The sequence below is a fragment of the Candoia aspera genome, chromosome 2 (assembly GCF_035149785.1).
Source record: "Candoia aspera isolate rCanAsp1 chromosome 2, rCanAsp1.hap2, whole genome shotgun sequence".
Classification (NCBI taxonomy): Eukaryota; Metazoa; Chordata; class Lepidosauria; order Squamata; family Boidae; genus Candoia; species Candoia aspera.
Genome location: NC_086154.1, coordinates 136,858,028 through 136,871,260, shown reverse-complemented (window position 1 = coordinate 136,871,260; position 13,233 = coordinate 136,858,028). Strand labels below are relative to the sequence as shown.

General features: G+C 41.5%; 1 protein-coding gene across 4 annotated transcripts in view; it reads right to left on the bottom strand.

The window, feature by feature from the left end:
• The window catches only part of SP1 (Sp1 transcription factor), a 30,704-nt gene extending 18,136 nt beyond the window's left edge, over positions 1 to 12,568 (bottom strand). For 2 of the 4 annotated variants that reach the window (XM_063293808.1, XM_063293811.1), the window contains exons 1-3: positions 12,479 to 12,568; positions 10,294 to 10,382; positions 8,248 to 9,673 (exon numbers count right to left, since the gene is read on the bottom strand). In XM_063293808.1, the coding sequence (XP_063149878.1) occupies positions 8,248 to 9,673; positions 10,294 to 10,382; positions 12,479 to 12,485 (1,522 nt within the window). In that variant the 5' untranslated portion in view covers positions 12,486 to 12,568. Of the gene's footprint in view, positions 1 to 8,247; positions 9,674 to 10,293; positions 10,383 to 12,047; positions 12,214 to 12,478 lie in introns of those variants that run through there. The other 2 variants (XM_063293810.1, XM_063293809.1) reach the window with 2 other exon arrangements.
• Positions 12,569 to 13,233: the final 665 nt, after the last annotated feature.

The following is a 13,233-nucleotide window of genomic DNA, read 5'->3' as shown; positions in this document are numbered from 1 at the left end:
AAACATCAGTTAAGGGGTGATCATGGAGGGACACCCAATAGCTTCAGGTTCAGCTCAGTCTGTACACTCAACAGGGAAATACAACAAGGATCAGCATTTTCCAAATTGTTGATCTCTTGATATGTTGATCTATAGCTCCAATCATTCCAAACCAGTATGACTAGGGGACTATAGGAATTCTAGTCCAACAGAGCCTGAGGACATCCAGTTGGAAAAAAACCATAATGGATGCAAATGCAGGCAAAAAAACCACCCCACACAACAACCCAGCATTACTTGTTTTATTTTCCTTTACCAAAGTGATAGCTTGCAATTTTTCTCACTCTTCCCCTCAGCGGAAAATCTGGACTAACTACATTATTTGGGGATATAATTGCATCTGTAACAGAAACACTTAATTGCATCTAAGATATATGTTCAAATGCCACATTAGCTTTCAAAATCAAGCTTCAACATTAAAGGCACTAAGCTTCCAGAATATAAACACCGAATATGCAAAAGTGTGTGGCTTTGGCTTAGTGTTTTTGCCATGAACTTAATGATACAAATTTTGCTGAACATCACACTGAATATCTGTACAAAGAACTGAAAGAGCAAAGCTGTCTAGGAGCCCAGACTAGCTCCATACACAGACAGCCCTTCTTCTTTTTCAAAGCACTTTATCAAGCATTTTGTGCATTAAGAGAGGCAGGAACCCAGCATCGCACCAAAAAGCAAAACATGCAGATTGAAAACTACAGTGTTAGTCCTTCAACGAACACATCTGAATTTACCGGTTAAATATTCTTCAAAACAAAGCTGTACAACCAAATTTGTACGAATTACAATGCTAGAAAAAATCATGAAAGGGAGTCACAATTCCTTTGCGTTGCTGGATACATGAGATATACACAACCTGCGTATTTTCAGATTTGCTTCACTGAGCAAAAGTTTTTTAAAATTAAAGTTATATAGACATAAGTTGATGACAGAGTCAAATACAGGGATTTAGTTATGGGTTCCCTGCCCATAATTATATTTTAACTGTTTCTGCTGATAAAATATGAATTATAAATTTCAAAACAAACATTTTGTTAGCCAGGACCTTTATTCATTACTCAATGAATGGTTTTTCCTATTAACAGACTGGTCAAAAAGCTCAAATAAGTTTCTACTACAAACCATTTGCATTTGTTTATTTGTTCAGTTCAAGTTTGAGTTCTGTTGGGACTGCCTCTCATTTGTTATAGTTCAAACCACAAAAGGTTAAGCAGATAAGCAGGTGGAACTCCAATTCAAAGAGAAAGCCTAAATACGATTTATACTCGAATGCTAACTTACAAAATGGGATGGAATATTCTGTTAGGTCAAACTCAATTTAAGGCATCAATCATAAACTTTAAGTACTATGAATCATGTGTGACCTCGTAACTAGATAATTTAACACAAAATTATCTAGTAACATGCTTTTAATCTCTGTATTTGCTTATAATGAATATATGCAACATAAAGTCTTGAAGATGCATCTCTCTGTTCTATCAATGCCCTTTTCCTAACCATTTAAAAGGATAAAAGGCAAGAAAATACCAATAGGTATAAAAATTCTTCTAGCTACAGCCTGCTACATCATTAAATCAGGGTGTAACAGCACATGGCTTCCTCTAGTTGAGGTCTTACTTGGTTCTTTAAACTCTTAAATTTTTAAAACTAGGTAAATGATCAACCAAATTGAAAATGAGATTCAAATTAAGTAACTGTCAACTGATGTAAATTGGGGCAAAAAATCCTAACTTCACGTGTATACTGATGGGGGCCTGAATGATTTCCTGAACCAGCCAGGAAATACATTTTGCTCTTAAGAGTAAATAATTCAGTGAGGATACTGATTCAACTGAGCAGCCACTGTGAAAAAGGATATCTACATAATGTGTAGCCAGGATGAGAAAGGATCTGTAAAAAGTACAGGAAAGGACAACCAGAATCATCAGGAGTTTAAACATCTTCCATTAGGAGAAAAGGCTAGTAAATGTGTGGGATTCTTCACTGTAGAAAAAAGGCAACTAGGGTAGTACTTTATTAAGAGGTATAAAAATCATGCCTACTATGGAAAAGGTGGACAGGAAGAAGTTTTTCTCCCTCTCTCAAAATACTAGAACCAGGGGTCATCCAATGAAGCTCACCAGGAGATTTAGAATAGACAAAAGTACTTCTTTGGAGAGTATATAATAGCCTGTGAAATTTATTACCACAAACGTTTATTATTTACTTATTAGATTAATATCCTGGTTTTGTACAGGACAGCATAACTAATGTTCGCATCTCTTATTTGTCCCTACAACAGCAACCAGGCGAGATACGTCAGCTGAGAGACAGCAACTGGCCGAAAATCATTCAGTGAGCTTCTGGGACTGAGGTCTTACACCTAGTCCAACACCTAAACCACAACATCCCACTGGCATCAAACTTCAGTTGACTTTTTGCCTTAACTAATACCCCTACCATTATATTAGTCAGCTAAATCAAGGCTTTACTGCAACAGCTTAAGAGAATGTCCCTTGCTTGGTATTACCTCAAAGGTATCTAGTTGGCCACTGTGAAAAACAAAATGTGGACCAACTAAAGCAAAAAGTCCATTCAATCCAATGAGCTTTTACACAAACATATTTTATATATTTGACACATATGTACGATGGAAATGAGATTTATACATGTGTATTGTATGTGCTTTATGCTTGCATAGCATAGTAGAGATTTTATCCAAGAATATTTGAACTTGGATAGCAATGAAAGTTGAGCCTTAGCGCCACTCAACACCCCAATGCGATGAATAAAAAGGCAATTTGCAACTAAAAATTGTAGCCGCCCAAAGTTGCCGTGTACGAGATGGGCAGCAGAGAAATTTGACAAATAAATAAATATGCAGAAAGAAGAAAGGCTCAGCACTGCTACCAACTCTAAATTATCAGAGTTCACTACAAGCATGATTGGCCAATTATTTCAATACCTTAAAAATATCTCAATACCTTAAAAAACTGTACCATGCCACTGTAAATCCTTGAATAAGATCAGGAATGGGTAATCTTTTGGTGACCAAGGGTTACACTTCATGCTTTTTGTGTGAGTGAAGGTTGTAGTTGGCAGGATAATATAGAAACATGCACTATGCCAGATTTTCCACGCTGATAGGGCCTGGTTTCTCCATTTTTTCCTGGGTTTCTGTTGGAGAGCAGTGTATGTGTATTTTAGGACATATATCATAGTTTTGTGTTTCCCAACTCAATATGGTAGGAAATCTGACTGTAGATTTTCTTGGCAAGCACTGTCAGAATTGGCTTCAGCAACTGCAAGAAAGGGATTTGTGGACTACAGGCTGCAAGCTCCTATATCAACCAGAGACTACAGCTACGCTGTAAAGAGAAGTATTTGGAATGGTCACCAATTATTCCAAGGTAACTGGAATTATGTGCCGCTGACCTGTTTTCACCCCTCCAGAAAATAATAGATCCGGGAGGGGCGGGGGGGAGTGAGGGTATAATGATTAAATCACTTAGTACTATAGATATGCCTGAACTTTTCTCAATTTTATCAAGATGTCAGGGGTACCCAATTCAGAATACAGAAGAGTCACTGTCGCCTTTGGTGAAAATTACAGAAGGGGTATTAAAATTAACCATTAAAAGTTGCTCTAATATGCAACTCTGGGCCACGTGGCAAGTCACAAACCCAAAATGCAACATATATGCCTGGTCTCTAGTTTGCTTTATAGGCTTAAATATGGAATGCAAAGGTCAAGGCTGCATGAATAAAAACAGCTAAAAAATGCAGAGGGCTTTAAAGAGAGATCTTTGAAAAAAATCACAGCTTTTATATTCAATTGTTATATTTTAAACAGTAAGTTTCTAGGCCTTGTGGCTGTAAAGATATTTCAACTGCAAAGGCAATACTTGTTGAAACCTCAGCAACCAGAGAAATTGCAAAATAAGATTTCTGGTAATCTGAAGTTTTTGCTTTTAATTGTCCTTTTCTCTTATCCTTGATCTGCTAGAATTACATAAATATAACTTTAAGCCCAGCAAACATGGAATTAATATGGGCCAGAGAGTTTCACTTCTGATGAAGAAACTGGACTGTTTCAATCCCAAATGTAAGTTTTTTAAAAATTCACAAATAAGTAATAGCCTTGTAATCATACTGTTTTAGCTTTCTCAGCTTGAAAATCTGATACCAGTGATGCGAAAGAATCAGAGTATCCGTTAATCCAAAATTATTAATGAGGCATATATCTGTCTATCATCAGCTTTGTCAAGAGATTTCAGAAACAAAAACCTCTTTGATAAATAGCACACTACAAAACAGTTCTTCAAAATAACTTAATTATTCTTTGTGGAGAAAACAGTAACTTAAGCCAGCCAATACTTAACTATCACTCTAAAGGACTCAATTGCTGTTGGAGAACACAATGTTTAAACATCCTCCAAAATGAGTGCAAAGTAGGAACAAGAGCAAACAAGACAGGCTTTCCAAACAGAATTATTTTCCCAGTCTGTATCAGATCTCCTATTTCAAAGCACAGCACCAGGGTTTGAGTGCCAAGAGCTAGCTTTAGAGAACACTGACGCAGACCTATTGCATCATTCTTTATCTTAAGAGTGGTGTGTTTGCAACATACCTATACTTACCACTCACAAATAGCAATTTGAAAGAAAGGAGAATCTTTATGCTACTCTGAATGTTAGACATTTCAAAAGTAAGATCACAGCTGTCCCACAGTTTCCCCATGTTTTGAAGTATGTATTTAAGATCAGGCATACCCTCTACTGCTGAGTAAAAACCTGTCGCAATTAGAAGAGTGTAGGGATCAGTGGTGTTAATAATGGTACCAGTTACAGAATCAATCATGAGTGATCCTTAAGAAAAGGAGGAAAACTACAGGACTTAGGCTTAAAACATAAACTTTCACAGAAATGCACACACTTTTCAAACTAAGCACTGCACTTGGCCTTTAATTGGTATGCCAGCAATCATACTCCCCCAAAGGGATAGGTCCATGATAAAGTGGGTGAGATCTACATTACTGATATACAGTTAACATAATTAAATTTACTGAATATACAGGGAGTAGCGTGTATGTGCGCCTTCGAGACAGTGTTGACTCCTGGCAACTGCCTGAACTAGTCCCTGCAGTTTTCTTGGCAAGGTTTTTCAGAAGTAGTTTGCCATTGCCTCCTCCCTAGGGCTGAGAGAGAGTGACTGGCCCAAGGTCACTCAGCTGGCTTTGACCTAGATGGTCTCCCAGTTTCTAGCCTGATGCCTTAACCACTATACCAAACTGGCTCTTTTCAGGGAGTAGACAGTCACATTAAAAATAACAAATTGGTGGCAACTTCTAGAGGGATACTTGGGGTTTCAGCCAAGCCTTTGTGGGTGGTGTGGCTACAACTGGGAAATCTTACACTTCAGAAAACCTTAAAAGCCAACACTTTCCAGTTTCTAATTACAACTACAAAAACTTTTCTAAAAATCAGAAGGCTCAGAATATTTTTTTCTCTATTTTAAAAATCTAGAATTCACCAGAAATATAATTCACCTGGATTCCAAAACTATGTACATAAGAGGCATAACACACAAAAATCCATGATTGAAACCTACAATGTGATAACTATAATATAATGCAAACTTCCTGAACCTGATACTCTCAATATTTACTGGATTTCTTATTCAACAATTCCTAGCCAGGTTTGGGAAATTGATATAAAGTAAACAAGTCAAAAATGGATCACACTACACTGAACTTCATCCCTACATTCACAGAAGCAACATAACTTGCAGCCACATCCTTGCAACTCCTCCAATTGAGCTGTTTTGGAAATCACGAAAGATGTCATATTCAGGATCCTCTAATGCCAGGGCTAAGACTATTTGTGCTAATGGTCTGAGCACCATATTGACCCAGGACTTCTATATAAGGAAAAAAATGTTCACTGCAATGAAAAAGTCCAAAATTCTGTACAAAGAAAAGTGAAAGTCAATTATTTGCTTGATTATTTTTATTTATTTACCAAATTTTTATCACCGCCCATCTCCCCCACATGGGGGATTATCCTAATGTACCAATCTTGGACTACATGCTTAGTAAGTATCAAATACTCTGATTGATCAACATTATAAATAAATTAATCATCTTCCTGCCCATACCCCATATTGTCCAGAAAGGCAACCTTACTCCCCTCATCCAAGCAAAGTCTGCAGCACAGGGGAGGCATGCCTAACCTTTCAAACACCTCACTTCAACATTTTCAGTACCACAGTTTGGCCTTCTGAAAACAACATGCAACGATTTAAAAGCACATTCTGTACTGCTCTCACGGCTCAGTAATTTCTCAGTATTAAGAGATGTTAATGGAAGGCCATTAGAAGTTTAATCTTATTTTAATCCTCCAGCATCATCTTGAGGTCTAATTCAGCATCATAGAATAAAAGCCTATTTGTACATCCAGAAATTACCCTGAGATCAATTACTCTTTTGACTCAGCTCAGTATGTATGCATTACTCCCCTACTCCATTTCAAATGTTCCTTGCATTTTCCTGTTTTTTTCTCTTTCATATGTGTAACCCCAAATCACAAAAGTTTTACTTGGAAATTTTTACTCTACCATCCACAGCGTCATTGAGCAATTACGGAATCAGCCATGCATAAAGCATTTCAGTGAAGTCAGGAAACTATGAACTCAGTGACTTAATCTTTAGACTATGGTTTAATCATCATGTGTTATACTATGCAATCATAAAGACTGGAGGGAAAACACATAGGGCTTATATGATTAATGAACATTCTGCAGAGCCAATCACTTGCTGTATGGGAGAAGAAAACACCGTAAGTCCCTCTAGACATGATGTATTTTAAATGTTTAGTTCTTAGTTCAATCTTCTTTACTCTGATGTCCCTGGTGTTATGACTATGACACCAAGGGATTTGCAAGGTAGGGATTCTGGGAGTTTTAATTCCAAAACATTTGGAGGGTAACCAATTAAGGCTATAGCAGATCTTGGACGACCCACTTTATCACTTTTCTCACACCCACCGTTCATCCAACCCTTTCACAGATATTCACATATGCATGCAAATGTACAGAAGTTGCGGCCTTATTCTATATAGCCGCAGTGTCTGAATGTTACAGCCTTGAAATTCCTTCCACATATTTCATCCAACTAGGAAGGGGTAAGACAGTTAGATCAGCAGGTCCCAATCTAGCCCTCTATGCAGCTCACTACATTCACCACTGAAAGGTTCAAGGATCCACACATAAATTGGGGATTGGCCACACAGTGCCCATGGCTACCACAATATGCATGACCCCCTGCCACCCCTGCAGATGGCATCCATAGGATCCTAAGCTTGTATGAAAATTTAATTTTTAGACATTTTCTTTAAATGGCCAAAATTTCATGGAATTACCCCAAAGCAAGCAAAGTGGGAACATTCTGGCACATTGCTACAAGCCCCTATTTCAAAACGGTTCTGGAATCAGTTAGCTTTTCCACATACGTAATCATGCCAGACTCTCCACACAGTCGTACACAGAACAGGCATGAAAGCCAGCTGGGTGACCTTGGCCAGTCACTCTCTCTCAGCCCAACTCACCTCACAGAGTTGTTGTTGTGGGGAAAAGAGGAGGAGTAAGGAGTATTAGGTATGTTCACCGCCTTGAGTTATTTATTAAAAAATAAAGGCAGGATACAAAATAAATTAATAACACCACCACCACCACAGTGGTAGTTAGCTGCCATTCATAGCATGAATGGTCATCTAAATCCAGCTTGAACATTATTTCTTAGTAAAAAAAATACAGCACAGATTTTTTTTCCACTTGTAAGGACCCAACAGAAACATAATGTTGTAACTGATAGCTATTGGAAGAAAATTAAAAAACATAGCAGATGCCAAACTGTATGTGATGGATATGATTATCTCTTCACTATACTTTTAAAGTTCTATAGATAGCCCCCTTCAACTTTGACAGGTTCATATACCCTCAAAAGAAAAATGTTCATGTTTGAAAAACCTGTTACTCTCTGAAATTAAAACGTTAAGAATTAGAAATGCAGTTCTGTAGCTTGTTTCTTCATGTCCAACCTTTAATATTCTTGCTGTTTATGCTTCAATTTATCCCTCCAGTAATGGAAACTAAAGTTTGTTGTAATAGCAGGTTAAAATGAATAATATACTTGGAAACCAACAACATGCATTATGAGAAACTCCTACTTACCAGTGGCATTTGCTATGGTTAGAGGAAGCCCTTGCAGCTGATGAACCTGGATGCCAGATCCCAGGGCCCCAAGGTTAATGGTCTGAAGGCCTGGTACAGAGGACAGCTGAGCGGCGTTTACAGTGACCGTGCCACTGGGCAGAGAGGCAGAAGCTATTGGTGTGAGTGTTGTGCTGGTGCTCCCTGTCTGCCCCAGGGACACTCCCTGCACTGGAGCCAAAGCGATTGTCTGAGCTTGCGGATTCTGAACCTGAAGATTTTGTAGTTGAATAGTTTGCCAGCTGACCTGTCCATTTGGCCCTACAGTGGGTGTTCGAATAAAGATTGGACCAGTGTTGGGGAGCGCCTGGATCTGCAAGTTCTGCAGGGCATCTTGAGGAGTAAAGGTCTGGCTACCTTGTCCTCCTTGAACAAGTTGAGGCTGCACTAGGATCTGCTGCTGCTGGTTTTGATCAATATCTTTCTGCTGTCCTTGTTGGACTGCAACTCCTGTAACTGGCACAGCATCAGCATTCTGAGTGCTGTTTGTCCTCTGTGGTGCCTGCACCTGAACATTTGTTCCCACATTGCCACTAGTGGAAAAATTCATGATGCCCAAGTTACTTGTTGTGGTAGTGGCACTGTAGTTGTTAGCACTGGTGAAGAAAGAGGCAGTATTGGCTTGGGTTGCAGCCACACTGGAGGAACTGATTGAGGTGCCAGAAGTTGCTGGTTGAGAGCTGTTCTCTGGAGAGGTAGAACTGCTCAAAGTAACTGACTGAGACGTGGGTGCCAAACTGGCAGCAATGCTGTTAACAGGCAATAAGGTAATATTGCCATTCAAAGCCAGTGGGACGTTAGTGACATACTGTGTTTGCCCTGAGAGGGCATTTACTCCCTGAATGGGGACAGCCTGCTGCAAGAGATTTGGCATGGTGGCCAGGATATTGCCTGTGCCAGACCTGTTTGCAATGAGCTGCTGGTTAGTCCCTGGAATTATCTGCAGTTGGCCAGAGGCATCCTGCTGGACACTAACTTGGGTGGGAGCAGTGGCAAACTGCAACTGTTGACCATCCACAGTTTGAAACTGGGGAATCACTTGATACTGAATGTTGGGTAACACTCCTGATAAGCCCGTCAGAACTTGCTGGTTCTGCATATTTGGAGTGGCAGCAACCACATACTGCCCAGTGGTGATAGCTCGGTTTTTGGATGACGAATCGTTCTCCTCATTGCTATTACTCCCCTGATCTTTGGGAGAATCAGTTCCAGAAGCAGTGGAAATTATTTGCCAGCCATTTGCGCTTTGGGAGATTTGAGCTGCAGCAGCAAGGTCCAGTTCACTTGAGCCTCCCTGTTGCCCCTGTAAACCATCAGAGTTCTCACTGGGAGATTCAATCCTGCTGCATGTGGCTGCTAGCAGGGCCAGAGGAGAAGGCTGAGACTCCTGTCAGGAAATACAGAACAAGAAAGGAGGAGTCAGGTATCTGTCTCACCATCCCAAACAATTGTAAAAAACAACTGGGGAGGAGCACATGCAAGAAGCCAATTAAGAAAAGATGGCTTGCCAATCACCTAAAGCAGAGGCTGTAAACACTGTCATAAGGGACATCAATAAGAAGCCATAGACAAAATTTCTAACAAAATAAACATCCTTCATTACTCACGCTAGACAATTTTACTCAATTTTACTCAGATAACTCTACTCAGAACTCAGGCTAGACAAGTTTATGGTTCAACAATCTTTCAAGAGAAGTACAAATATTAAAACTCACAGAAATACTAATAAAATTTTGATGAACCCTTAACCTATCCTGTTCTGAATTTACTCTTCCCCTAACCCAAGAACCAAAAGATTACTATCACCACTTTTTCAAGTGTGACTTTAATTATAAAGGTCTGCAAAAATACTGAAGATTTCTTAAAACTGCAAAAAGGACTGAGCCAACTCTTTCAAAGAAATAGAAAAGAATGTTCCATCACTATATATTAAGAAGCAAAGGTAACTTTCTATTGCAAATTGTGACCTGTTCCAATCCATCCCTCCTTCTGGGAACTCTCACTCACCTGGCCCTCGCAGTTTCCTCCATCATTACTGCAGCCTTCATCTACCTTTTCAGTCTTGACAATAACCATGTCTTCTGAAATATCATGATCTGCATGGAAATTAGAGGATACAAAGAAAAAGAGTCAACGAGAGTTAAATAAATAATATAAAAAGGTACTTTTTCAAGAGGAAGCAGAAAGGCACAGAGCGTATTTAAAAATGCAGATTTAAAAATGGAGGCCTTCAGCAGACACTAGATAAGGTAGCACACTTAACACAAAGTAAAAGCATTATTAGTGACTATACACTTAGTGATATACTTTGGATATTGATATATAAGTCCTTTGCATTTAGAATTTGTGTTTCAAGTCATCTACCACTATAATGAACTACACCATAATTAAGGTCCCTAAGGAGAAAAGTGGTAAAGAGAACATAGAAAGAAGGGCCTTGAACAAGCCAATTCATCTCCCATGACTGCTGAAAGAATGAGAAAGGACATTATATGCTCCTTTCCAATCTCTTGGAATAAAGGCCAAGATATGACTAATAACTATGATTAAAATTTAAAGTACAACCATCAGCATACCAGATAAACTGTATGCACTGCACATCAACAATGGAAAATAAAATGGTGCAGTGAGAGTATAAAGAATTGTTGTAGGACTAGGAATAAAATATCGAAAGAGAGCCTCTTACGACCAAATCAATTTTTAGTAGTAATTGCTATAGCACACATTCACAACATATATATAAAACATCCTAGGAGAAGGTGATAATCAAAACTGCTAGGCGGATATCGGTGTTGCGTCATATTAACAGCCTCTCCCTCACCCTGCACCGCCCTGGCCACTTCCTCATCCTGATGATGTAAAACCAACCCGATTTCAAGCTTCAGGAATGTATGTTAAATAAATAATAGATCTACTGGTAGAAGTTTGTTTACAACTTTTTGCAATGTCCCTAACAAGCGTCTTTCCGTAGTACAGGTGGCTAGACATCTTTAAAAACCTATTTGTCATGACGAATACTAGCTTTCTCTGAAGTGTTGCTATTATTGAAAAACAGCACTTTGGCAGCCCTCTTCATAACCCCCCTCTCTGTAGGGCGAGGCAGCACTATGAAAGGTGCTCTGGGGTAAGTAAAGCAAATGCAAAATGCATCTGACTGTGGGGAGGAAAGGGGAAGCAGTTGCATGAGTCATTCCCAAGGGGCGTAGGAGTATGCAAACTTCTGACTTGCAGCTGGTTCAATAAGGAGTTCTGCACCAGTGTACACAAAGCAAAGCCTGCCAAATATAACGATTTCTGGGTTCAAATTCTTCCCAGCGAAGAATTCTAAGACAACTAGTATCCCACATGCCAATGTTAACAAAAACTAAGCAGCCTCCCTTTGCAGCGGATTCTAAGAAAATACTGAGTGGGAGGAAGAGGCCTAGCAAATCTTGAGTGTACCTATAGGTTGCATTTTTCTTTAAGAGCCTAGGCAAAGCTACTGAAAGGTGCCCTTCTAATATTTTAGGCATGGTACCAAACAAGGCCTTGTCGTTTCTCAGAACTGCCTCCGGCCTTCCTGGAAGAGACCTCGCGCTGCCTAAACTACAACTCTCGCCCCGTCCCCTCCCCCAGTAAGTGGACGGTTTAAGCAGGCACATTCACGCCCGGGGGAAAGGCACTCTGCATACGGCCCGAAGCACTCTCCTCGGTTTCTAAGCTTTGGTGCGACTGAGCAAGGATTCAAGGGGATCGTGGAGTAGGCACACAAATATACATACACACAGAGGCTTTTCTTTAACTTGCTACTTCCTCTCCTCCCTCCTTGTCCGGCATCGCCTGCGTTTCCCTCCCAACCTTGGGCAGCACCACCACAGAGAGGTAGACGGAGGATCCATCTGGCTCCGCCGCTTCTTTCCAGCGGAGAAATTCCTGCCCCCACCTGGTCCCGCCCGATCCTCCTCCCCCCTGAGGCAACTTGCCCTCCCCTGGCCGCTTCCTCCACCCTCCGTGGCAAGCCCCGCTCCCCTCCTCAGGGCCCCTCCCCCAAAGGCTGCCCCTACCACGGCTCCTGGATGGCTTCCCCTCCCCAGAATCGTTACCCCTCCCCCGGTCGGATCCCCCCGCCCGGGGGGCTGGGCGGGGCGGGGCGGGGCGGGAAAAGAGAAAGAAGGCGGCGCCCCCCGCCCGGCCACGATGGTCCCTTCCTTACCGCTCATGTTGGCTGACGGGGGAGGCTAACCCAAGTGGTGCCGGAGGGGTGGGCGGGGCGGGGGCAGCGAAGTCGGTGACGAGGCAGCCTAACCCCACCGGTGACCGCCAAAGGGTTGGCGAGGGGAGGGAGCTGCGCCGACACGGCCCAAGCCCAGGAACACGCCTCCTGCCGCTCTGTCCAATCACAAAGCCTGAAGGAAACTGTGGGAGGCCGTACTAGCTGTGAATGACGTGTCCTTCGGCCATTCAAGCAAAGCAAGGCTGGGCTTGGCGCAGGAATGATGGGGGTGAAGAAAATTGAAGCAGTTTACGAAGCGCTCGGTGGTGGCACCCCTTCCAGGAAACGCCTCTGAGTGAGGCTCCACCCAATGGAGAGAGGTGGGGCTTTGACCGAGAGCTCGTGTAACACGGGCGAGGAAAGGACGAAGGGATACTAATAACTGACGTCGCCGTCTGCCAATCGGCTGTCGCGCGAAGTTTCTGAAGCTTCACGCATATGATGAAATCGCACTTGACTCGTGACCGACCTGCTTTTAACCCAATCAGAGCTCAAGAGGGCCGCGCGAACCTTTCATGAAAGGAATGAAGGCGGGGATAGGACAGGAAATGATATGCTTGTGTAACCCGCAGCATCTACGGAGAGCCTAGTGAGGGAAAAATGCGCTTCAGAGCTAATTAGGCGTTGAGCCAAAGGGCAGCAACAAGAGGGGGGCGGAAAGCTGCTTGCTCCAATGAGGGACGCGGACGGCCTTA